The 27,270-nt window shown below is 39.8% G+C and overlaps 1 protein-coding gene and 1 non-coding gene across 2 annotated transcripts in view; one reads left to right on the forward strand and one right to left on the reverse strand.

Annotated features, from left to right (window-relative positions):
* Positions 1–24,739, forward strand: part of SLC71A2 (solute carrier family 71 member 2) — a 48,008-nt gene extending 23,269 nt beyond the window's left edge. Inside the window, exons 4-12 of the mRNA XM_077773949.1 lie at positions 6,458–6,585; positions 8,167–8,281; positions 13,421–13,639; positions 15,168–15,281; positions 17,564–17,635; positions 19,047–19,159; positions 20,434–20,531; positions 21,959–22,101; positions 23,018–24,739. Of these exons, the coding sequence (XP_077630075.1) occupies positions 6,458–6,585; positions 8,167–8,281; positions 13,421–13,639; positions 15,168–15,281; positions 17,564–17,635; positions 19,047–19,159; positions 20,434–20,531; positions 21,959–22,101; positions 23,018–23,266 (1,251 nt within the window). The 3' untranslated portion in view covers positions 23,267–24,739. The remainder of the gene's footprint in view (positions 1–6,457; positions 6,586–8,166; positions 8,282–13,420; positions 13,640–15,167; positions 15,282–17,563; positions 17,636–19,046; positions 19,160–20,433; positions 20,532–21,958; positions 22,102–23,017) is intronic.
* Positions 1,710–1,808, reverse strand: LOC144239804 (small nucleolar RNA SNORA31). The gene has a single exon (XR_013337491.1). It is a non-coding gene; the product is annotated as a small nucleolar RNA SNORA31 (small nucleolar RNA).
* Positions 24,740–27,270: the final 2,531 nt, after the last annotated feature.

Below are 27,270 nucleotides of genomic sequence, written 5' to 3' on the forward strand. Positions count from 1 at the left end.
ACTAGTACTTTGCTTTAGGTTGGAAACCTGGAAATATTAATGGATTACTTTAAAAACTAATTTGAAGGGTGCCTGGGTGGCTTAGTTGGTTACATCCAACTTCAGCTCAGGTTATGATCTTACGGTTTGTGGGTTCGAGCCCTGTGTCGGGCTCTGTGCTGACAGCCAGCTCAGAGCCTAGAGCCTGTTTCAGATTCTGTGTCTCCCTCTCTCTCTGACCCTCCCCTGCTCACGCTGTCTCTCTCTCTCTCTGTCTCTCTCTCTCTCTCTCTCAGAAATGAATAAAACATTTAAAAAAATTTAAAAACTGATTTGAACGGTGGGCTTTGAGGTTAGGACTCAGGTCCTAGAACCACTGCACTCTCTGAGCTGAACATTTATCTCTGCCACTTATGAGCCTTGGGCCAGTTGTTGACCCTAATAGCGTCTACCACACAGGGAAGACGTGTGAAAAGCCAGAAGGAGTTTGGCAAATCTGGATGCTAGCTGTAACTTCTTATTACTTTAAAATCTATACTGAGCTTTCTTGGAATCAGAATTTGAAGAATCAGTAGCCTTACTACTTCTAAGATTTAGGAAAAGTCTGTTTACTTATGTTTTAATCACAACAGTTTATTTCACTTTAATCTGCTTTTGTTTTTTTCTTTTATTGAATATTCCCTGCTTCTTTCCCTTTACCTCAGAACAAGACAAAACACCCTATTCCTCCCACCCATATTGTTCTTCCCTTGAAGTCTCTGGCATCAGCTATTCTTTGACCCTTCTCCCCTTTGCACATTCACCCTTCCAGACTTTAGTTGAATTAAACTCACCGTATATATCACATTTCTCATTTGCCCTCTTGCACTGATGGACGGGTACCCTGGGAAGGGAAGCTCTGTACTGTGTAGGGTCACAGTGGGTCCTGATCAGAAAAATGACCCTGTTTTAATATTTGTTTTATGTGAAAATATTTTTTTAGGTTTATTTCTTTATTTTGAGAGAGGGAGGGAGAGAGAGAGAGAATCTCAAGCAGCCTCCAGGCTGTCAAAACAGTGCCTGATAAGGGGGTTGAACTCACAAACTACGAGACCATGACCTGAGCCAAAATCGAGAGTCAGACATTCAACTGACTAGGCCACCCAGGTCCCCTATGTGAAAATATTTTTACTTGTCAATTATATAAACAGTACAATTCTACTGGAGTGAGATTTTCTCTTTGATCTTTTAAGAAATACAAGGTAAAAGTTATTGTTAGTGAATTACTGTATGAAAGATCAAAATGAACTAATCTAATTTGGAGGTAACCAAGTACATGTTGCAACTTCCTCATAGCTTATTGAAGAATACTGAAAATTTGTCATAGGATGTGAACTTTTTCATGGAAAAGTGAAATTTTACAGCAGTAGTTAAAAGACTTTGTACTTTACTCTTCAGTGGAGCCAGTGCTTCCTTAAATTCATTTGCAAAGTTAATTATACTATTTGAAGGAAAACAAAAAGCCATCTTTAGGTTTTTGTTTTTGTTTTTGTTTTTTTTTGGCTTGCCTTCGATTTAGTTTTAACCCTTTAGCTTTATAAAAGTGGAATTACTCAAAGGGCAAGGGTCTGGGCAATCATTCTCCAACACTTCTCTTGTAAACTCACATTTTAGATCCTTTGGAGTAAAACAAGGTCTTCACTGTTGACAGGGTTACTTCTGAGTTGCAGGTATTCTCTCCCATGTTTTTGCACTGTGTTCCCCCATTCAATCTTAACTGCCACAACCAGACAGACAGAAAGCGCGAGGACACTTTTTTCTTGCATCTCTACCTGAAACCATAGCAGCAGATGGGAACTGCTCCAGGAGCCATCTTTAGTTTTAAAAATATTGACCCAACTGTTTTAGTCAAATATTTGCCAGTAGGAAAACGTACACTTAAAACTTCTTTGATGGCTATATAAAGTGTAAAATTTATGCATGTGTGTTTCACATGAGTTGTATTTGTCATTCTTTGTATGCTTTAAAAATGTTTATTGGATAATTGCATTTACTTAAATAATAAACTCTAATCGCTGTTTTGTCACACTAGAGCCTAAAACTCATGTCAGAATTATTGGCCAATTAATTATGCCACATTAAACACCCGTGTCCACTGGGAAGCTAACTTACTGAAGTGGCTGTGCTAAACTGTTGGTCAGTGCCACCATCTGTGCCTGGACTCCTGCACACCATGTTATATCTAGGCCTGGTGGGTTATGATAGCATGGTATCAGTTGATCCTCATCATTTTTGGATTTCATATTTCCAAATCCACCTACTCGCTGACTTTGTTTGTGACCCTAGATCAACACAGTGCTTTTGTGGTCATTCATGCTCTTAGGTGAGGGGAGGAGTGTGAGTGCCCAGCCATTTGCTCTCAGCTCAGGTTGAACTTAGGTCTACTTGTTTCAAGTCTTAAACTGTATGTGTGTCCTTTTTGTGGTCCACTTAGTGCCACATATTTTCCATCTTTGTGTCTTTTTTTGGTGATTTGGCTGTTTAAAATGTCCCCATGTGTGGTACTGAAGTACTGACTAGTATCTCGAAGTGCAAAAGGTCTGTGACGTCCCTTACAGAGAACATACTGTCAGATAAGCCTCCTTCAGGCATGAGCTGTAGTGCTGTTGACTGAGAGTTCAGTGTTCATAAGTCAGCAGGGTATATGAAATAAAGCATCTTTAAACAGAAACACACATAAGTCATGATTGAGTATTTATCAGTAAATGAAAACAGGTGACCAGAGGTTTGCAGGAGCCTGACACTGTCTCCTCGAGGAGGAGTGGTTGCATATTCTCTAATTCAGTGTTTGTGGCAGCCTTACAGAACATAACTACTGTGGGTTGCGAGAATCAGCTGTACTTCTTCTTCTTCTTTTTTTTTTTTTTACAAATAGTTTATTGTCAAATTAGTTTCCACATAACACCCAGTGCTCATCCCCACGAATGCCCTCCTCCATGCCCATCCCCCCGCGCCCCCACATCCATCAGTCCTCAGTTTTTGTCAGCATTCAAGAGTCTCTCATGGTTTGCCTCTCTCCCTTTCCCCCACCATNAATCAGCTGTATTTCTGATAAAGACGAGGGCTTTGAGGTCTGGCTTTCAGAACTGTCTGGTGTTAATTTTTAAACATTTTGTTCTCATTTGCAAATTGTGTCCTGCATCATTAGGACTGAAGAAGTACCTGCCTAATCCATCAGGCCACAAATGTCCTCAATCTGCTGCTCTGACAGTGTGCACTAAGAGGATCTTGGGCCAGCCTGGGTAGTGAAGAAGCACCCAGGAGAGGAGAATATCTTTGATTTTTAGGAAATTCAAGTTTTTCAAAGAACAAGTACAGGTTGACCTTAGAACAACCTAGGTTTCAATTGCATGACTCCATTGGTACACAGGCTTTTTTCTTGTTTTTGATAAATTAAGTACAGTACTATAAATGTATTTTCTCTTCCTTCTGGTTTCCTTAACATTTTCTTTTCTGCAGCTTACTTTATTGTAAGAATACAGTATATGACACATAAAACATACACAATATTGTTAACTGACTGTTTATGTTATCAGTAAAGGTTCTGGCCAACAGTTGTTAGTAGTTCAGTTTTGGGGGAGTCAGAAGTTAGATGTGGAGTTTTGACTGCGTGGGGTGGTTGGTGTTGGTGCCCCAACCCTTGTGTTCTTCAGGGGTCAACTGTAGAAGACTGTATTTTAGCATCTTAATAAAAAATAAGCTATTTTCTGTATTTATTATTGTCACTAAGAATTAGATTTATATATTTTTAACGGATAGATTAAATTACCATTTAAATCCATGATCTCGAAGACAGTATCTTTTTTCGGTTAAAACCATGCATTATTTTATTTTTTATTTTATTTTATTTTATTTTATTTTTAAAAAAAATTTTAAATGTATGTTATTTTTGAGAGAGAGAGCATGAGCAGTGGAGGGGCACAGAGAGGGGGAGACAGAGAATCCAAAGCAGGCTCCCTGCGGTCAGTACAGAGCCCAGTACAGGGCTTAACTCACAAACTGTGAGATCATGACCTGAGCCAAAGTTGGAAGCTTAACTGACTGAGCCATCCAGGCACCCCAACTATGCATTTTTTATTTTTATTTTTTTCAATTTTTTAGTTTTTTTAAATGTTTTATTTATTTTTAGGAGAGAGAGAGAGACAGGGTGAGCAGGGTAGGGTCAGAGAGAGAGGGAGTCACAGACTGAAACAGGCTCCAGGCAATGAGCTATCAGCACAAGCTCGATGCGGGGCTCGAACCCACAAACCGTAAGATCATGACCTGAGCCAAAGTCGGATGCTCAACCACCTGGGCCAACTAGGCCTCCCCCCCCCTTTTTTTTAATGTTTATTTATTTTTGAGAGAAAGCGAGCACCAGTGGACAGAGCAGAGAGAGAGGGAGAGAATCCCAAGCAGGCTCCACACTGTCAGCGCAGAGCAGGTTGCAGGGCTTGAACTTGTGAGTCATGAGATCATGACCTGAGCCGAGATGGAATCAGACACTTAACTGACTGAGCCCCAACGTGCCCCTTGTTGACCAGTTTTGTATTACCCAGGTATGCAGGTACTTGATATTTGTAGAGAAATTTGAAGATTTTCTTTTCTAAAATTCATGCAACTCATAGTCACAATTCCTGGTTTTAAACCCTACTTTCTGCAGTTGCTTGGATCTTAGTTAAAGGAACATCATTTGATTCTTGATCTTTACTCTCTTGACACAAGGACAAGCTAAATGGAAATCCACTGTGACTGAGAAATTAAATTATAAGGTTTAATCATGGGGATGAATTAATATTTTATTTCAAAGAGCTAGAAAGCTTTTCTCCTTACCCTGCCTGCCTTCCATTGAGTCTTCCTCTCACCGACCCACCTTATTTCGGTGCATGTGTCTTCCAGCCAGTGGGTTCTAGGTTTACTAGGGGCTGATAGATTGGGATTCTGTTCTTTTTCTTCCCAGCTCTGTGACTTTGGTTTTCTCTTAAAGTAAAATGCACCAAACCTTTGAAAGCCCTTATTATAAGGCCTTGTATTAGGACCAAGGGTACAGAGATGTGAAGAAACCATCCTGACAGAGAAGACAGATAAATAACAAGTGTTCAAATTACAGTGGAAGAGCTAGAAACGTACCAGGCAGGAGGAGTTTGTTTTGCACCCCACAAAAACCAGTGTGATTAATTCCACTTGAGGAGCTAAGAGATAGAGGAGGAGGTGTTGTAAAGAATAACTGGCAGTTTACCCAGCCCAACTGTGGCAAGTGTATGCAGGCAAAATAAAGGCCCACTGGCACAAAGGAAGACCGTATGCTGGGTAAACTAGGAAGGATTGTGTATAGGCAAAGCATAGGATGTGTGTGAGGGGCCAGATTTTGGAGGGTCCTGTTTGTTTGCTGTGCTGAGCAATTTCAGACACATACAAGTAGACAGTGTAATGAACACGCGTGTACTGACCCAGTTTCACTACTTCCCAACATTTTCCTACTCTTGTATCATCTGTTTCTGCCTCACCCATTTTTTTATAAAAGCAAAGTGCAGATAGTCATTTCACCCATAAATAAAATTTTAAACTGTGCACAATGGGGACCATTCCAGGATTTTAAAGAAGGGATCAGAGCAAGGTTTGCAGCTCATCAAGGGGAGTACATATTGTCGGGAGGACCAGAGTCACAGGCCAGGTAGCAAGTGAGAAAATGTCTTCACTGGAACAGTTGATTTATTAGAGCTATGCATATTTATGAAGATGAATTCAGGTTTTGGCCTCTTCCCATATGCTTGGTGTAACAATATGTAAAATGGGCGTACTTATTTCATATCCTCTCTTCTCCAATTTCTTCTGGAAAACAAACTTTTCCCCCTTTTTTCCTTTTCTAAAGCATGTTTAGAAATGCATTAGAATGTTTTTTTTTTTTTAATATTTTATTTCTAGGAGAGAGAGACAGCATGAGCAGGGGAGGGACAGAGAGAGAGGGAGTCACAGACCGAAACAGGCTCCAGGCTCTGAGCTGGCAGTCAGCACAGAGCCCGACACAGAGCTCGAACCCACGAACCGCGAGATCATGACCTAAGCGAAAGTCGGACGCTTAACCGACTAAGCCACCCAGGTGCCCCTAGAATGGTTTTTTTTTAATGTTTATTTTAGTTTTGAGAGAGTGCGAGCAAAGGAGGGGCAGAGAGAGGGGGATAGAGGATCTGAAGCAGACTCCGTGCTGACAGCAGAGACCCTGACACGGGGCTTGAACCCATGAACTGTGAGATCATGACATGAGCCAAAGTCAGACACTTAACTGATTGATCCACCCAGGCACCCCTAGAATGTTTTTAAATGACAGTTTGCATTTAATGCTTCAAATTATTCTGTTTGGGGGCCAGTAAGAGGAATTGGAGCATTTAAAAAATAAGAATTACAAGTAATTGGGGGATCGCATTGTACATTTGACCTTTGCTTCTGTTTTCCTCTCCAGGGCCTTCTGTCTTTTCTGAGTGCCCCCCTCATAGGCGCTTTGTCTGATGTGTGGGGGAGGAAACCCTTTCTCCTGGGGACCGTCTTCTTTACCTGCTTCCCAATTCCACTGATGAGGATCAGCCCGTGGTGAGTGGCTTGGCCCTCCACCGTCGTGACTGACCGTTTTGGATCACATGTGAATAATACATCTGCAGAGCATTATTTAACCACTTCAGAGCAGTTGGTACCTGTGTTTTTATTTGATCTCTTTGGTAATACTGAAGCCAGTTAGGGCTCTTAGACATTTAAAGATGTCTCCAAGGGAAGCTATTGTTGCCATGAGGTCAGTTAAAGGATCGGGTCCTGGGAGGGGGCAGACAATCCCTGTATTCAACCCCCGTGGCTGCTGACTGCAGGTGTGTTTGTCAGCTCACTGCTCTCGGGCACTGTATGAACACAGTTTACATCAATTGACAAGAGTCACTTTTGAGTACACTGTAGTTATTAGACCAGGAGCCTATCATAATTTGAATTTGATCTCATTTTTCCATGATAGAGAATATTAAAATGTAACCAAGTCTCTTTAGTTACCAAAATAGATTGCAATTTGCACCTGAGCTGTACCTTAGTGTTTTTCTTAGTTCCAGAGGATGGTATTTGGCCAAAATGCTGAGATGCTCTTCATAAGGTGTAAAGAACATACCTTAGAATGGAAGGGTTTTTGTTGTTGTTGTTTAATGCAGTAATACTTCTTTTTTGGCCTAGGGAAATGTCATTTGATTTTCTCATAATTTTATGTTAATTATTTGTTACGTTGTAAATATGTTGTACCCATAGTGGATCATTTTATTTTCTACCAGATGATGAATCTTATAAAATACTTTTTGATACTGAGTCTTTATGTCCAAGAACAAGTCATGCTTTTCTAATAAATCAGGGCTTTTTTAAAATGTCCTCTCAATACCTTAAAATATTTTTCTTTAGCTCTTTAAATGATTTTGCCTCTTCCCTTCCAGTTTTCATGCCGTTACTTTTGCTACTTATATTGACTAATGAAGAATGTTAAATAAAAGTGATAATTGTGGACCTAACATTTTCATGTATTTAAAGGAAATGTTATAATGTTTAATCATTTAAGTGTTAAGGTAGCTTTTGTGTTGAAAAATATTATGTCACTCTGATGGAACTATATTAATGTATTTTCTAATATTGAAATATCCTTTGCCCTAGGATAAACCCTACTTTCATTCTATGAGATTTTGTTTGGTAGTTATCTTAACGAGATTTATTTAAAACCATCTGTGCACATGATTGAAAATTTTAGTCTTAAATACATTAATATTTTTTATGAATTCTATTGTGTAGCTCTCTTAAAGTCATTTACTGTATATGACTTTTTCTTGGCTAAAGCTAAGAAATTTTAAGTTTTTATTTCTCTTCTGTTGGCTACCTTTAAAATTATATCTTATTTGATCCCCTTATTATTTTTTTCACCTGCATGTACTGACACCCTTTGAACAATTACAAAATTGGTATGTTTCTACTTCTTCTCCATCTTGATTATCATCAGTTTATTAGTTGTCCGCTATATCTTTAAATACACACATAGATTTGTTTTTAAGTTTATTTCTTAGTTTGTAATCTTTACATGATATTGTTGGCTCTGGTTATGAAAGTGTATGCACACTACCACCTCTCACCGAGCTTATTAAAATAATCTTTTTATAGGTGGTATTTTGCGATGATTTCTGTGTCTGGAGTCTTCTCAGTCACATTCTCTGTGATATTTGCCTATGTAGCTGATGTCACTCAGGAACACGAGCGAAGTACTGCTTATGGATGGGTAAGATTATAGTTTATGTATTTTAACCAGAGAAGTAATTAAATTGTGTTCAAGTATTAAAGTGTTAAGTAGTAATATAAATTGTAAATACTGACTTACATAAAATCTATAGCAATTAAAAAAGACATGAAGCTTAAAGTAGCAAGATGGAAATTACTAATAATGTATCCTCTGGTTTTAGCATTGGAAGTTTGGCAAGAATGTGAGTTGTTGACTGTGAAATATTTTTTTATAATTTTTTAAAAATATTTTTATTCATTTCTAGGAGAGAGAGAGAGAGACAGTGTGAGCAGGGGAGGGTCAGAGAGAGAGGGAGATACAGACTCCAAAATAGGCTCCAGGCTCTGAGCTGGCAGTCAGCACAGAGCCCAATGCGGGACTTGAACCCAAGAACCGTGAGATCATGACCTAAGCGAAAGTTGGACGCTCAACCGACTAAGCCACCCAGCGCCCCTACTGTAAAATATTTTAAAAAGTTGATTTGTTTCTTGTTAGCATATGTCTTGAGGAACCATAAACAGTAAACCAGCGCTAAGATCATAAGTCCCTGTGCACCTAATTCACATTAGGGAGGTGCTGTGCCTCCGCCTTGTTAACCCACTGTTACTGTATTGCTGCTTGTGTGCCTCAGGCACTTACTTGGGATATGGTACTGTGTAATTATGGAATGCTAAATGAAAGTTACAGGAGATTTCTTCTTGGATAAGTGTTAGGTAATAATTTCTAATTTTCCAAAGTGTAATGATGGCATTGTGATTAAGAAAGACTTGTAGAAGATGGAGGCTAAAGCCCTTTAGCTCAGAGAGTCGTAACTGCTCATGTGGTTCAGGGGAAAAGATGTCATATCAGCACACGTGGGCGGCATGTGCCCAATGCCTGAATTTGCTCAAGTATGTGCATGTTGTTGGAGGGGGAAGATTTTCCCTTCTTCTAGGTTCTTTGGCCTAATGATTAGATTGACACAGATTAACCGGAGGAAAACACTTAATTTTGTACAGAGCTCCACAAAGACTGAAAGACTTGGAGGCAGTTGAGGCTTATATTGCCATCCTGAGCTAAGGAAAAGGGGGTGGGGGGGTCTTGGGCTTTGGAGGGGAGGAAGTTCACAGGAAAATGGGAAGAGCAAACGTTTGGTAAATAAATGTGTGATATGCCATGCAGATAAGTCTTTCTGATATAAAAGTTATTGCTGGCATAGCTCTCTTCCTGATATAGGCCCCTGTCTGAATTCTTTCAGGCATTGAAAGAAAGGCAAAAAAGCTTTCCCTGAATCTGCTGGGTCTTAATTACCTTTGATTCAAAACAGTCCACATGCAAAGTGGTGTAGTTGGGGTGGTACATTCTCCCCTCAGTGTGCACTGTTCAGCATGAAAGGGGCCTGGACTTGGTCACAGGACTCAGGACACCAGCCAGTGAACAATAACCTTTATGTGCACCCTAACTTGTCACATGTTAAGATGACAGACAGCTTGTAGGCTGCATATCTCACAGATATTGGAGGACTATATTACAAGATTGTCAGTCAAGGCTAGCTGAGGCTCTAGGGAGCATTTTCATATCTGTTAATGTATGAAGTATGTACATCTTCCTCCCTTCATGAAATTCCTCCATTCTTTCAAGGCTGCAGCAATGAATAGTATTAAGTGAGTTAACACTTTCTGAGACTATTGTGAAGTCACCCTTTTGATTTATTTACCAGTCATATGGAGTGTGAGAGACCGGGGTTTAGATAAATATACAAACCAAGCAGTAAGGCTGCTATGACGTAGAAGAAAGATACAACATTTTACATAGAAATTTATGGGGTCATAGATCCCAGACACTGAGTCATCCAACAGGTATCTATTGAGCATCAACTGTTGGAGAGGAACAGACTGATTGGATAGAGCAATTAGGGAGCTGCAGCTGCTCTCTGCTTCCTCTGATACTTGAAACTTGGTGACTAGCTTTTTACTTTTATTTCCGTCACTAAGTTCTTACTCTTACTATTTATATACATGTAAGTAGTTACATTTTACTTTTGGTATATTTGAGGAAACTAAACCTCTCAGGTGCTATACCAGTTTCAGTGTACCACTAAGGGAGGAAGAATTGTAGGTGGAGAACAGTAGAGGAATTGATGGGAGGAGGGAATCCTGGGCACTGAGGGCCCTAACTGTATTGGGCTGTGTTAGAAGGACAGGTGGGCCTGCCCTTGTGTTTCTGAGAACAGAACCTGTTTCCGCCCTGCTGTGTCACTGAGTCCGCTATGAGGCTTTCAGTTCTTCAGATACTTAGACTCATTAAGTCCTAAGCTTGTTTCTTAAACTCTGTTTTGAAAGCTTAAAGAAAGATTCTCATTAAGATTTCTGCCTTTGTTAGGGCGCTCTGGTAGCTCAGTTGATTGACTGTACGATCTGGATTTCAGCACAGGTCTTGATCTTCCCGTTTTTGGGATCAACCCCATGTCTGGCTCTGTGCTAAGAGTGTGGAGCCTGCTTGGGGTTCTCTCTTTCCCTCTCTCTCTCTGTTCCTCTTCTGCATGCATTCTCTCTTTCTCAAAATAAATAAGTAAACAAAAAAAGATTTTTGCCTTTGCTAATTTCAGGTTTTCTCTATGGCAGTTTGCCATAAAATAGAGCACTTGTGAGATCGAGCCCTGTTTTGGGCTCTGTGCTGGGCACGGAGACTCTCTCTGCCCCTTGCCTGCTCGTGTGCACTCTCTCTGGGGGAAAAAAAAAGTTTACCAAGGTTTGGAATGCACCATTTATTAATGAGTGTTAATTCCATTACATCCAAAGTAGCTACTGAATCCTTTCCAAAGTATTTTGAGAGGAGCTTAGTGGAATGTCATCATTTAAATCATTGTTCTAGAATAATAATTTAAGTCCTTTTTTTATAATGACCAAATCTTGAGTTATTGAACAGTAACTTATTTTAGAAAATGTCCATTTGGGATGCCTGGGTGGCTCAGTTGATTCAGTGTCCAACTCTTAATTTCGGTCAGGAATGATCTCATAGTTTGTGAGTTCATGGCCCATGTCGGGTATGCACTGACAACCGCTTGTGCACTGACAGCTTGCTTGGGATTCTGTCTCCCTCTCTCTCTGTCCCTATTCTGCTCACTCTCTCTCTCAAAATGAACTTTAAGAAAGAAAAAGAAAATGTCCATTTGGCTAGAAGACAGTTATGATGGTAGACTGAAAACTGTCATTTTGACAAATAAATTCTTGTTTTCTTCTTTAAACTCGTTATCTTTAGATTTTTTAGACTTGGAATGCTGTGGAATTATGAAAAGCAGTTTTGAAATTTAGCAGCTGCAAGTCTGACTGTGTATTTTAGTGGGGAAGATTAGTTTTAGAGATTGGAAAATAGCTTCTGGTTCTTGCTCATCATATTGAACATAAGAGCTATTTAACCTTTGTATTGCTCTTTATTTATTTGTACATTGAGTAGCTAGCAGAGTATCTTCTTGGTTTACATACAAAGATGTGGTAGATGATTAAGATAATGAAAAACTTACGAATAAATGACTTTACTGACCTATTTTGTGCAGATAGGAGGTTGTTAGCCTCTGAGAACCCCAGAGCAGTGCTGCTGTAGCTATTTTCCTTTTTTTTTTTTTTTAAACATTTTTATTTATTTCTAGGAGAGAGAGAGAGACAGCGTGAGCAGGGGAGGGTCAGAGAGAGAGGGAGTCACAGACTCTGAAACAGGCTCTGAGCTGGCAGTCAGCACAGAGCCCGACGCGGGGCTCGAACCCACGAACTGCAAGATCATGACCTGAGCGAAAGTCGGACGCTCAACCGACTAAGCCACCCAGGCGCCCCTTACTGTAGCTATTTTCATGTCATTGTAATTTATAATGTAGTTACATGATTGCCTTGATCTTCTCAAATAATGTGGAAAAACCTGAAGGGGCAGGAGCTGTCTTCTTATTCATCTGATACATAGCAGGTAATTAATAAACACTGAACCAAAAAATTCCTGTTCCCCAATTTGGAATTCTTTATGACTCCTTTTTCCCCCCAGAAAGTTTTTATTGGCGTTGCTTTTATAGTGTTTTTAGTATAAGATTGTCAGATACTGTAATTTTACATTCATTTGGAAGGGTGTTGGGTGAAGCCAATGTCTTTGGCTAACCAGGAGTCATAATTTTAATAATAATGATTTCACTGGTTTCTGTCAAAATCCAGTAGAAATTTAGATATAAACAATCTATATTTTGAGCACTCATTCTGGTTATAATTTGGAGACTGCCCATTTAAGCTTCTGAACGTGCAGATTACATTCCAAAATAAAGGGACCTGTGTCAAAGAGACCCCACATGGATTCAGGTTGCAAGTGTGATCGGTTGGTTGTGTGGTCTCTGGTACTGGATGCAGGTTGGGAGTGACAAATCAACAGCCAAGGAATCTCTAGTTGAAAAGCTTTTTCTCCAAGAATATCAGGGTTTTTTTTTTTTCCTCCTCCGTGCTAATGAAATAGTCTCCAAATAATAAAATGGTCAAACTGCATCAGTCCCAGAGTAATTTGTAAGTTTTGCAGTCAACCCAAATTTTTGTCATGCCTTTCTCCCCAAATCCCTATTGCCCAATTAAAGAAGACTAAAATGTAGGTCAGTGGGTTTTTTTTAATTTTTAGTTTTTATTTATTTTGAGAGAGAGTGAAAATAAGCATGCATGAGCAAGAGAGGGGCAGAGAGAGAGGGAGAGAATCCTAAGCAGGCTGTGAGCTGTTAGAGTCCAGCCTCACGAACGGTGAGATCACAACCTGAGCCAAAATCAAGAGTCTGAGCCACCCAGATGCACCCTAAAGTGTGTGAGTTTTATTTACAGGGAAGGTTTTTCCTTTTTTATTTCTAATAAGATTATTTTTCACTCTTTTAGCTTTCTTTCTAGGATATCTCCAGTTCATAGTTTGTGAACAAGTACTTAAAACGAAACGACTTTCTCTTTCATTGTTAAATGAATGTGCAACACATTCCTTTTTTTTTTGTTTAAAGCCAGGGAAGGACAGCCATGGTACGTCCCTATGGGACTCCAGGTGAGAACCAGAATGTAGGTGTGCACCTGCGGCAGATGGGACTTAAGTGAGAGTGTGTCTTCTGCATGTGTTTGTAGTGGACGGGACCCTGGATGAGAGTGTGCTTTTCCACAGGTGTCAGCCACCTTTGCAGCCAGTCTGGTGAGCAGCCCGGCCATTGGAGCATACCTTTCAGCCAGTTACGGAGACAGCCTCGTTGTGCTGGTGGCCACAGTGGTGGCTGTTCTGGACATCTGCTTCATCTTATTGGCTGTTCCAGAATCTTTGTCAGAGAAAATGAGGCCGCTTTCCTGGGGAGCTAAGATTTCTTGGAAACAAGCAGATCCTTTTGCGGTAATAAAAATATGAAAATATTGAATATTTTTGCACCCTCATGCATCCCAACAATTGGTTGATCCCATTTCTTTCTCCAGGAAAAATAGAAAGAAAAAAAATAATTGCAAGTAAGGACTGAAGTTGTCTATGCACCAAGGATTATATAGAGTTCTATGTTTAAGTCAAACATGTGATATCATAAAGGAAGAGAGGGAAAAAAATGTTTAGTTAATGCCTAATGAGGGTTTAGGAGGGAAGACTTTTTTATTGCATGGTTGTTTTCACTTTTTTTTTTTTAAACAAAATGAAGGCCATTTGAAGTGGTTTTGTTCATTCACTTAAATTCAGAAAAGATGAAAGTATTTGGTCTTACTGCAGTAGCTACTTTCTAAATTAATGTACCTCCACTTTGACAAGAGGCTCTGGACTTGTATTTTGTGGACTGAATGGGTTCTTTACTTTTAAAAAAGCTTTTGCAATTTTTAATTTTTTTTTGAAGGATCCCATTAACAACTAGAGAAAATACTGAGACATAGAATTTTACCCCTCCCCTTCTCCCACCTTGTCTGACAGGACATTGTTCTTGAAGAAAATATGTGCAGAAAAAAAAATACCCAGAGATTTGATTGCTGATTTTAAATTACCCAAGTATACTTTTGAGGAAAAGTGTGTATGAGAAAAATACTCATGAGAAATTCTTTTCTAAAAAGCCCCTATGACCTAGCCCCTGGTCATTTTGTGTGTGCCTTGCCATCAGACATGGAGAAGGAGGTGGTTAGAGAAGGAACCCAGGTGTGGATCTGGGAGCCAGGCCGGCCTCCTACTTCCTTGTCATGTAGTGATCAGGTTATACACAGAAACTCATCTCTGAAGCACAAGTACTGCCGTGTACTCTTTCCGGGCTAGTGTGTGAGTGTTTTGGTGAATATGTAAGTTAACTAGTCCAGTGTCTGGTGTGCAGCAGGGTCTCTGTGGACAGGAGCATTTTCCAGTCCTTAGATAGCATACCTTTTGGTCTTCTCAACAATTCTGTGTAAAAAGAAGACTCAGAAAGGAAGAAGACTGAAAAAGCTGTTACTGGTCAGAGAATCTTGTTGTCATCCCATGGCCGGAGCATACTTATTTGGCTTCCAGTTTTACAGGCCAATTGAATATTAACATTTTAAAGAATATAGTAAATTTATATATAATAAAAACCCTGAAGTGTTTATAGATGTAAAGAGGTCTTATTATGAATGAAGGAGAGAGATGAGATTTTCTTAGAAGGTTCTGGAGCAGTGTTTTTTCAGGATCTGTTCATTGGGTTTGAACTAGTATGGTTAACAAAGGTGAGCAAGTGTTTGTTTTTGGTTTTGTTTTTTAAGCTGTAATACTGTAAACATAAAATTATGAAATTTATAGCCATCGAGTTCATGTTTGTTTTCCTAATCTGTTCAACTTTTAGAATTCACCGTAATAGATGAAAACAACGAAGCCAATATCCCAGAATAGCAGTGACGTTGTGTCTCCTACTTTTTAATGTGTTTCTCTTTCTGCTTATTCCTAGTCACTGAAGAAAGTTGGAAAAGATTCTACCGTCTTATTAATTTGCATCACTGTGTTTCTTTCATACCTTCCTGAAGCTGGACAATATTCAAGTTTTTTTCTCTATCTCAGACAGGTGGGTAATGGGTGCCTCATAGCTTTAGAACATGAAGAAATCAAAGATTAGGATTTGTCCAAAGGTATTTTGAGGGAAAGAGTGTAGAGGAAAAATGTGTGGACTTGCTTCTAGCTATAGTTTAAGTGTAGGTGCTGACATATAATTAGCAGTCTGGGGAACCTTTAGTACAATGATATTTTAAAATACTATAAAATTTTTACTGTGAGAAAAATTTCCTTGAGAGTTAGCATAAACAGAATTTATCATTTAAATTTCACAGAGAGAGGTCAACTTGATTTGATGTGACCTGACCTGGGACATCTTCAGAAGGCCATAGCTCAACACTGCTGTAGACTTCAAGGGGGTTTGCAAGCAATAATCTAAATAATCCTTCCCCCTAACTTTTTTTTCTGCTTAAAGATGTATACTTTACCTTTGTCCCCCCACAAAAGGCAGTTAGCTTAAGGCAGTTTAAAACCAAGTTCCCTTTCTAACTGTTGTTTCAGTTTCCTGGCATCACGGAGACCCGCCTTGCCTTCCATTGCAATCCTGCCCTGGTCTTTTACTGATTTCACTGGAAGTCCTTCTAGTGGCTTACATCATACGGCAGAGCAGGTCTCCTAAGATAAATTCCTCTATGTCAGGAGATACTTTTATTTGAAACTTGTTAAACTTGCCATTCTCACAGTTGTCCTGAAAGTGTGAGACTGATGTTTTATATGGTGGTATATAAGTAAAACTGTTTCTCTAAACAGTTCTATTTCAGTTTTGTTCATTTTTGATGGGCAGATGGCTGGAGATTTAGAGGGAAGACCGGTGAGATAACATATTTAATGTAGAAAATCGTAGGTGCTTTTGTAATTAAATTAAATTATGCATTTGGTATTTGTATATCTGATAAGGAACTTATATCCAGGATAAGTTTTATAACTCAACAATAAAAAGACCACCCAACTGAAAAAATAGAAAAAAAGATTGAATTGATACTTGTCCAAGGAAGATACACCAATGGCCAATAAGCACATGAAAAGATGCTTAACATTAGCCATCAATGAGATACCACTTCACACCTGCTAAGATTTGCTGTAATCAAAAAGACAATGGTGTGGAGAAAAGGAAACTCTCACATGGCTGGTGGGAATATGAAACGGGATAGGCAGTTCCTCAAGATGTTCAACATAGGGTTCTCAGCCAATCTATACCTATATACATAGTCAAGAGAAATGAAAACACATCTACATAGAAACTTTTACACAAATCTTTGATAATAGCCAAAAAGTAGAAACAATCCAGATGTTGATCAGTTGATGAAATAGATCGACAAATGTGGCACATGTGTACCACGGGATGTTAGCATTTGGCAAGAAAAAGCAGTGAAGTGCTGCTAATTCTTGCATCGGGGATGGACTGTGGAACATCGTGCCAAGTGAAAGAAACTGCAGCCATAGATTGTTTGATTTCATTTATGTGAGATTCTCAGAATAAACAGACCCAGAGACAGAAGTATTATCACTGGCTGGACGGAGGGACGGGCCAGGGCAGAGTTGAACTACAGTATACATCTAATGGGTGAATTGTAGGATATTTAAACTTTATCTCAATAAAGCTGCTTTAAGTATAGACATGTTTATATTTATAAATATAGGCTGAGAAATAATTCCTGAATAAAGCTGTATTTTCAGGTTCCAGTTTTTTAAAATTGCATTTGGTTGTCAAGTGATGGGCTGTTGTTTGTCAGCAGCACTGATTTGGGAACCTGAAATCCTAGCTGTTTGGCTAGTTGTGTGACTGAAAGCAAGACCATCATTTATTAAATGAATGGAATGGATACAATAATTTTTAAGGCCTTTTCCCAGTTTTTAGAGGATTTCAGTAGAGAGCAAAAATATTTAACTTTTTAAAAACTTGATATTTAAAACTTAAGGTTTTAGGCCTTTCAGAACTTCAGGTGAGGTTAAGAGGCTTAGAAATCCTTGCCAGCTCAGTTTGGCTGCTCCTGGAATCACCATGGAAGCTTTTTAAACATGTCTGTGGCTCGGCCCAGAGAGTCTGATTTAATTGGTCTCAAGTGGGTTACAGCATTTCACTGCTCCCTGCCTTCCCTGGTGCCCTCATGATTTCAGTGCGCAGCCAGAGTTGAGAGATGCAGACTTTGCTAATGAGCAAATTCTCTGCTGGCAGCGCCGAGGTCACATCATTTTCATCACATTCTCTCTAGTGTCTGGTGACATGTTTGTCTCTTAGTGGGGATTATTTTTATAGTATCTCTATTACAAAAGTGTTTTCTTTCATTTCCACAGGTCATAGGTTTTGGATCTGTTAAGATTGCAGCATTCATAGCTATGGTAGGAATTCTGTCTATTGTGGCTCAGGTAAGTGTCATTTTACCTGTTCTCTTTTTTACTTTTTTTTTTTTTTACATTTTAATGTAAAACATTTTAGTGGTTTTTTTTTTTTACATTTTAATTCTGAAATAACTAGACTTACAGGAAACTGTAAAGAAATGTTCGTGGACGTCCCCTGCACATCTAAATCATCACCCCCTCCTCCCCCACCATGGAAACATCTTGTATATCTGTTACAGTATCAGACCCAGTAAAATGGCCATGGATATGGTCTACAGAACCATTCTACTTTTAATAGAATGTTGGGGATATTATAACTTAGGAATTTAAGACAACTCTTCAATACTTGTTACTCTACTGGGTCAATTCAGCAAATGAAAATTCGCTTTACAACCACCACCAACAGTCTTAACTCCAGATACTGCAAAATAAACTTAACCAGGAGGATGTTTCAGTATTTTAATGTTGAAAATTTAGCAGAAGAGGAAAACAGAAATGAAAACCAGTAACTGTTACAAACCCTGCTATTATCCCCAGGACTGAAGAGATGTGATAAATCGGTGCATGAGAATGTATGTAATGAGTAAAGAGCATTAAACGTTACCGACCTATTATAAATGTAGGACCACAAAAGACACGTCATATGACCTTTAACTCACTGACGTGCCTGAGTGAGTTCAACTATCACATGGAATTGTGTAGAAGCCAATTCTCTGAAATGGCTTCATGCTGCTTTATAGCATAGGGCCAAGCAGAGCCCTCTTCTGTGAGAATTCTCTCAGGAAAAAAACAAGGCGGCTATGGAACTGTTCTGCCCACACATTAGAATTGATAAGGCTCAAAGGAAGGCATCAAGGCAAAAGCCTTTTATTTCTCCTTATTAAACTGTATCAACGAGTGTAAATTATGTTGAGCTTTCAAGTTGCTTGTGATTTTGGTTTGTTTTTATAGTAACTGGTTAGTTGATTACCCAGACTCCCCTTTTATTCTGTTTCTTTACAGACTATCTGAGCTAGTTTCGTGGGTTTTGGGTTTTTTTTTGTTTTTTTTTTTTTTAGAAGAGTATAGGTTTGTTAAAATCCAATTTATATCAATCCAATTTTGTGACACTGTTAACCTCCAGCAAGATCCCACATATTCTGTAAATGTTCAGCAGGGGGTTGCTGTTCACTGGTGGTTAAGTGATTGGCATTTCTCCAAAGTGTCTGAGCCATGCCCTTCTCCATCATGACAACTAAACAGCTATGATAACCTTTTGGAAAGTGCTAGCAACGAATTAGATGAACAGGCTTTAGGGGGAGGAGGCCGAAGGCCCTGAGCCCCACGTCTCAGGCCAGGCTGTGTGCCTGTGGAGGTCCCCGGTCGTCATTAATGGGCTTCCCTCACAGAGCCGGCATCAAATCTGTACGGTCACCTGGCTTCTCCTTTGCTGTTCTAGACCGTCTTTCTTACCATCTTGATGAGATCGCTGGGGAATAAGAATACTGTCCTCCTTGGCTTAGGCTTCCAGATATTCCAGTTAACCTGGTACGGTTTTGGATCTCAGGCCTGGTAAGTCTCTCCTTTGGGTTCTCATAAACTGACAGACAGAAGTACCCTTGACAGGAACTTGAGTTGGTGAGTGTACGGGGAAGGAAGCAAGGTTACTTGCCGGTTTGGTATGTTCAGCATTTCAAAAACTGTTTAGACCTAATTTAGGGTATGATGGATCTGGATAATTTAAGATTATTTGTTCAGAATACCTTTACCTCAGCAGTGAAGTTTTAGTTTAATCCAATGTGTGTGTCTCCTCTTCCAACCCCTCCAATTAGGTCTGCTTTTTGTACATACTTGTCAGTTTTTAGTGACGACATACAATCAGAGCGACACAAGAACACAAGGAAAAATGGGTAGGACAGGGTTCACTGCCATAATTAGCTGAGTGACTTTGGGTAGTGACATAACCTTTATAAGAAAGCATCTGAGTTAGATGAACACTAAGATCTCCTCCAAAATCATGTGTGCCCTAGGGCAGTTATTACTGCTAGCATATTAGAGTCCCACAGACAAGAAGGAAGGTCAAAATAAGCCCTGAGGAACGAGAAGAAATATGTGCCTGGTCACCAAATACCCGAGTTTCTAGCTCCATTTTAAATACTAGAATTGATCCTCATTTTTCGCATGTAAATGGATGACGTTACTTAGAGGGACTAGAAATGTGGTCAGTGGTTGATTCTTCTTGTTCTTCAAGATTTCAGTCCTGCGAACTTTGGTTCAGTAGCTGATTCAGTGAGACTTGTGTTGTATTTAAAGGATTTTGTTGACCTGCAGGGTTTTTTCTTTTCACTAAGGACGTGCGTGTTCAGCCCCAAGAAAGTCTGGCCAGGCAGGTTTTCAGCCGTTAGGGCCGCGTGTTGTTCACATTCCTACTAAATACTGACACGGACTTATTACGTTCCTTTCGTGGTAATCCTGAACATCAGGTCTCTGTTGTTTTCACTGGTGGCACGTGACACTTCCTTGCGGGGTGGCAAACTGAGCAGCTCGAGGGCAGCGTGAAGGTGAGAAGTACAGAGAGAAAAGTAGAAAATCAGTGAGGAAGATGTGTTTATAGAAGCAAGAAATCCTTGAAACTTCACTGAGCTTACATCTAAAGTTGGTACTGGGAAAACAAAGAGGAAGTACAGATTTCCAAAGAGGTAAAATAAACATTTTTTTAAAGAGGGAACAATAAATACAACAGGAGAAAACAGAAAGCACTTTGAGATCTTGCCAGATTGTACTCTGAACAGCAAGCTCCTCGGGGCCGGCCTGCGCCCTGACTGCTGTCTGTCTCGTCACTGCAGGATGATGTGGGCAGCAGGGACGGTGGCCGCCATGTCCAGCATCACATTTCCTGCAGTCAGTGCCCTGGTCTCTCGGAACGCGGAGTCAGATCAGCAAGGTGAGGTCACTGTCCTCTTGCTGTTTCCTCTTTCAGCGAAGATCTACCTGGGGCGGGGCTTGTGGAGCAGGTGACAGCGATGTAGTGGTGCCTTCTCAGCAACCGTACCGTTCTATTTTCCTTCCTGCTTTGATCTTATAGTCTTGCAATCTGGACTAAGCAGTTAGAAATAAAACTCCATTTTCTCTTTTCAGTTTTGACTCCTTTTTTGTGTTTTACTGTAAGAATTAACTATATAATCCTTTTGACAGATGTATGTCAAATAATGAATGATGAACTAGTTACAATTTAATCATTGTAATCACTTAAACTTCTTTAGTTTGGAATCAAAGGCCATTGGCTTAACTTAGGAAATGATTCTTTGCGAGGTGAAAAGACTGAGCCGCCCAGGCGCCCCTTATTTACCAGTTTTAAAGTATCGCTTGAGGGATGCCTGGGTGGCTTAGTAGGTTAAGCATCAGACTTTGGCTCAGGTCATGATCTTACGGTTCGTGAGTTGGAGCCCCACGTCAGACTCTGTGCTGACAGCTCAGAGCCTGAAGCCTGCTTTGGATTCTGTGTCTCCCTCTCTCTGCCCCTCCCCTGCTCGCACTCTGTCTCTCTCAAAAATAAACATTTAAAAAACAAATTTAAAGTGTCACTTGAACACCACAAATTCTGTGTGTCACGTTGACTATAGGAGCTCACTTGTCCCATGTGTCCCTGGGAGGAATTGTTTCTGAAGATGTGAGCCACCTATAGAGGATGGGCACTGCCGTGACGTCTGACAGGCACCATCTGATCTATCATGATGTGAACTCTCTGTTTCCTATTATGCTCATACGTATTAATACAGATGTTTCTAAGTGTCAGCATACATTATTGGAACACAGTGTATTAAGCTGAACCTAATTTTTGAACAGTTCTAACTTACGGAAACATCCACTTCATATGCTTCAAGCTAATATTTTATCTGCCATATTAGAAGCCAGAGATGGCTAGGAGTTGGTACTTCTGGGATTTTTCAGTACAGGTTACCTCAAGGACTATGGGAGTACACAGCATCGGGGCTGCCGCGGACTCACACCAGGGCTCTGGCAGACAAAGGGCAGATTTTTATTGTAAAAGCACAATTAGATGAGTAGAGAAGGAAAATTTCATTCCATACCTGAGAAAGTGGAAATACTCCCTGTAAATGGGGAGTATTAAATTTTTTTCATTTTAGTATACCCCATTTATAAGAAGGATCTAGCTGGTCATTTCATCTCCTTATAGGTCTTAGGGCAGAGTGTAAGACCATATTAGAAGGACACAGTAAAACCAAGAAAACATTTGTGCACCAAATGAAACTACAATAGGCTAAGTCCCTTATCTACTCTAGATAGAAGTGCCTAATCTTGAGATGCTTTTCTGAAAAGACCAGCTCCCTTCTCTTTGTTCTGATGCAGGAGTTGCCCAGGGGATCATAACTGGAATAAGAGGACTGTGTAACGGCCTGGGGCCAGCACTGTATGGCTTCATATTCTACATGTTCCACGTGGAACTGACTGAGTTGGAACCGGAACTGAATTCTGATAATGCGGCCCTGCAGGTAAATTGGCGATATGTCTAGTTTTATAACACCTACTGTGTCTGATTCTTGCAAATTACGAACTTAAATTTGGAGAACGTTCTTGTTTACATAATATTACTATTGTATTTGGTAATAGTTAAGTGCTGTGTTCAGTGCGTTCCTGGGATTGGAGAGGGAATGTGATTTAGTGATTAGCTTAATTTAGTATATTCTGCAAAAGCTTTGTCTTAATCTTATTCAGAGTCCATTTTTTTTTTTTTTTTTTTACATATTTTTATTTATTTCTAGGAGAGAGAGAGAGAGACAGCGTGAGCAGGGGAGGGGCAGAGAGAGAGGGAGACACAGACTCTGAAATAGGCTCCAGGCTCTGAGCCGGCAGTCAGCACAGAGCCCGACGCGGGGCTCGAACCCACGAACCGCGAGATCATGACCTAAGCGAAAGTCGGACGCTTAACCGACTAAGCCACCCAGGCGCCCCTCCATTTTTACCTACTAAAGCACTCTGGTCAGAATGCCATCCTTCGCTGAAGCCCAACCAGGCTAAACAAAACATGAAATGATCTAAATCCCTGCTAGAAATTGAGTAGAGTGCTTTTTCTATTTGATGTTTCTTGAGTCCTTCCTTCTAAGCAGTGTTCAGTATTAAGTTCTGTTCTTCATGTTTATGAACAGAGTGCTGGCCTGAAGTCATAGGGTAGGACTGGAGATCCACAACTGTCATTTAAGCTGTTGAGAAGCGGTGCAAAGAGCAGTGATTGTTTACCCTCTTTCATATTCCAGACACCAGGCTCTATTAGATTTTGCCTATTTAATGCAACATTTGCTTATGAGAAAATGATTTACTTTTTGATGGTTTTGGGGAGTCACCTAGGACTAATTGTGGGTTGAAGACTAACCTCATTCTTTGTCTCCATTTGTCTGCCTTGCCCATCAGGGAGCTGTCATCCCAGGCCCACCGTTTTTATTTGGGGCATGTATAGTTCTTATGTCATTCCTGGTTGCCTTATTCATCCCTGAATATAGTAAAGGCAGTGGAATTCCAAAACACAGCAACAGCATCAGTGGCAGCCTGACCAACACGCCAGAGCGGGGCAGTGACGAGGACATTGAGCCACTGCTGCAAGACAGCAGCATCTGGGAGCTCTCTTTCGAGGAGTCTGGGAGCCAGTGCACTGAGCTGTAAACTTGGCAGAAATGGAGGACTCTGCAGATGCCATCTCTGAGAGCCATGGGGGAGCCATACCACATGGGGACTTCCTGGTGCTGGAGGGGAGATGCTGGCGGCATCCTTCAGGGCCAGGTTTGAGAAGTGACCCCTTCCACCTCTTGGTCCTTTTCTTCTTTTTGTTTGTGTATCAGAACCAAATTTGAAGTACTTTCCTGCAAACAGTCTCTCAAAGTCATCGGGAGTCCACACTTTGAAAGTCAAATAGAAAGATTTCCCATCTCTAGCAGGAAGGCTGGCTTTCCTTGAATAATCCTGGAACAAGTATGGCAGTCTTCCCATCTCCCTCTCCGTGGAAGGTACAGGGTGGTGTGGACAAGAGTTGAGGTGAAAGTCCCTTCTTGTTTTCTTCCTTCCTGTTTCTCTGATCCTTGCCCTCTTAGCCCACAGGTGTTCATGAGTGGCCGCTCCAAGAGTCACTCAGTTTCAGGGATCTCTTGCCTTTGTTCAAAGGTCAAACAACAACGCAAGTCTTACTCTCCTTTTCCTTCTACTACTTATTCTCGGCTAGAATGAAATTCAGCATATAAACCTCTGGACACGATTAATATTGATCAGCGATTAACGTTTACTAGATAAAGGAAAATTTTCTTAAGAACTTAAATTATGAAGAACTAGCAACTCAGATTGCTTGTGTTTTGGTCAGATCCAAGGTGATTCTACAGAAGAAAAATACACATCAAGTATTCTGGTGGCAACACAAATTGAAGGAAGCGTCTGAGAAAGTTTTCGACAATATAAATATTACTAAGTAAGTGAGGATGAGAATTAGTGACTGGATACCAGTAGAGATTATATCCAAGTTCAGACCATAGAACGTATTATTACCATCTGCTCTTTGCTGCATCTTCTGTCTGCTCAGTTTTTCTCATTCATCACACTCCTGCCTTAACTGCTCTGTAGTGTGCATTTTTTCCCAGTCAATCTTTATTTCCATCTGTTTATCTGACTTTTGAATCTAATGGGACATCAAATTCCTTTCTAAAACATGATGGTTTAGGAAGCTCAGTTTCAGAAATAAGTGTCTTGCTAATTTTTCGAGATGTTTTATGGACAGAAAAATTTACAGATTTATATGTATTTTGCTGCACCAGTAAATGGACCTTTAACTAGGGCCCACCCACCTTTAACAGAGCACTCCTCTGAAAGTTTTATAGGTATGAAATATATGTAGATATTTGTAAGGAATTTTAATTTTTTTTGATGGGGTGCTGTGTAAATCTTGTATTTATAAATGTAATGAAGGTGTTGACAGAAAAATATATATACAATTTTTATAAGGATTGTGTACTGACTGAATACATTTAAAAGAAAATATATTTTGAAACCTGTTCCGCTACGAACAGAGATAACATATCTATCTTTTTACTATGCTGTTGGTTTTTAAGTTAAGCTTCCTAATGCATAATAAATTTGCAATGGATACTTTTATGTCTTTGGTGTTTCTTTAAAGCAGATAGTACCGTCAGTCTTTAGTTTCTCTTTTGGGCGACAGTCAACTAAATTGTTAATCCTTAAGCTAATGCAAAAGAGATTTTAAAAATCAGGTTTATTTTCAAAAAAGTGATTTGTAACAGACTCCCTTCAAAAACAAACCATAACTTTTTTTACTTTAAAAAAAAAAATGGACACAAATGTATTTGTACACCTTTTTTATTAGCATTTTTCACAAGAGCCAAAAGGAGGAAGCAGCTGGCGTGACCAATGTTGGGCGAAAGGATGAAGGGACTGCGGGACACATACATGAAATACTCAGCCTGAGAAAGGAAGGAAATTCGGACACATGCCACAACATAGATGAATGCTCCAGACCTGCTAAGTGAAGTACGTCAGGCACAAAAGGACTATTACAGTGTGATTCCACTTCGGTGAAGTATCTAGTCAAATTCAGACAGAAAGTGCAATGGTGGTTGCCAGAACTAGAGGAATGGGCAAGTGGGAACTGCTTGGTTAACAGGGAGAGTTTCAGTTTTGCAGGATGAGAAAAGTTCTGTAGGTAGATGTTGCGTCTGAGTGTAAATGTACTCAATGCCACTGAACTATTTAAAATGGCTAGATGGTAAATTTTTTTTAATTTTAAAACAATTTGTTTTTAATGTTTTATTTATTTCTGAGAGAGAGACAGCATGAGCAGGGGAGGGGCAGAGAGAGAGGGAGATACAGAATCTGAAGCAGCTCCAGGCTCTGAGCTGTCAGCACAGAGCCTGATGTGGGGCTCGAACCCACAAACCATGAGATAATGACCTGATTCAAAGTCGGTCGCTTAACCGACTAAGCCACTCAGGCATCCCTAGAGTGGTAAATTTTATGTACTACAGTTTTGCCACAATATTGAAAAAATGCCCCCTTGGCATTTTTACCACTGCGTATCAAAGTTGTAGTTTCTTTACCCAGGATAACAATTGTCAAAATTGAGATAAAATTCACCATTTTAACCATTCCAAAGTGTATAATGCAGTGGTTTTTAACTTCTTCACAAAGTTGTACAGCTGGTAGCACTATTGCTAGAACATTTCCATCATCCCAAAAAAGAAACCCCATCTCCTTCAGCAGTCACTACCAATTCTCCTTCCCCATTATCTGCCAACTGAAATCTGTGTTCTGTATACATAGATTTGCCCACTTTGGACATTTAATATAAACAGAATCATACAATATGTGACCTTCTGTGTCTAGTTCTTTTCATACAGCATGTTTCCAAGGTTCATCCATGTTGAAGCATGTGTCAAATTTTATTCCTTTTTAAAGGCTCACTAACACTCCATCATATGCATATACCACATTGCCTTTATTCACTTATCAGTCAATGTAAATGGACATTTGGGTTTCCACTTTTAGGTTATTATGAATAATGCCGCTATGAACAATCTTATCCACGTTTTATATAAACATGCTTTCAATTCTTTGGAATATACCTGGGATTGGAATTGCTCATTTATATGGCAACTCAGTGTTTAACTATTAAGGAACCACCACTGTCTTTTTCACAGCAGCTACACATTTTACGTTTCCATCAGTAACGTAGAAGGCGCGAATTTCTCCGTATCTTTGTCTAGCACTTGTTTTGTATTTTGTCGTCATTTCCCATGTGTTGTTTGCCATTTGTATATATTCTCTGGAGAAATGTGTGCTCAAGTCCATTTCCCATTTCTGAACTGGGATGTTGTTCTGAGTTCTAAGAGTTCTTTACATATTCTGGATAATAGGTGCTTAGCAGGTGTGACTGGCAAATATTTTCTTCCATCCTTTGGGCTGTCCTCCCTTTCCTGACGGTGTCCTTTGAAAAGTTTTCATTTTGATTTAGACCAACCTATCCATGTTTTCTTTTGTTCCCTTTATGTCTGGTGTCCTAAGAATCCATTACCAAATATAAGGTTATGAAAAATTATCCATATTTTCTAAGACTTTTAAAGTTTTACCTTTGACAGTTGTCTCTGACCCATCTTGGGTTAATTTTTATATGTGATGTGAGACATTTCAATGTCGTTCTTTTTCATGTGAATATTCAGTGATCTAAGCACCACTTGTTGAAGAGATTCTTTTCCCACTGAAAGGTGTTTGTTAGCACACATGGGGCACCTGGGTGGCTCAGTTGGTTAGGCGTCTGACTTCGGGTCAGGTCATGATCACACGGCTAGTGGGTTCGAGCCCCGCATCAGGCTCTGTGCTGTCAGCTAGCTCAGAGCCTAGAGCCTGGAGCCTGTCTTCGGATTCTGTGTCTCCCTCTCTTTCTGACCCTCCCCTCCTCATACTGTCTCGATCTCTCTCTCAAAAATAAATAAAACATTAAAAAAAAGAAAGGTGTTAGCACACGTCAAGAATTTGATGGATAATGTGGGGTCTATTTCTGAACTTTCTATTTTTTCAAGAAAACTGGTTGCATTTTGTTGGGTTTGGGTTTTTTTTTTTTTTTTAATTTAAATCCAAGTCAGTTAATATATAGTATAATAATGATTTCAGGA

The sequence above is a fragment of the Crocuta crocuta genome, unplaced genomic scaffold (assembly GCF_008692635.1).
Source record: "Crocuta crocuta isolate KB4526 unplaced genomic scaffold, BGI_CrCroc_1.0 scaffold866, whole genome shotgun sequence".
Taxonomy (NCBI): domain Eukaryota; kingdom Metazoa; phylum Chordata; class Mammalia; order Carnivora; family Hyaenidae; genus Crocuta; species Crocuta crocuta.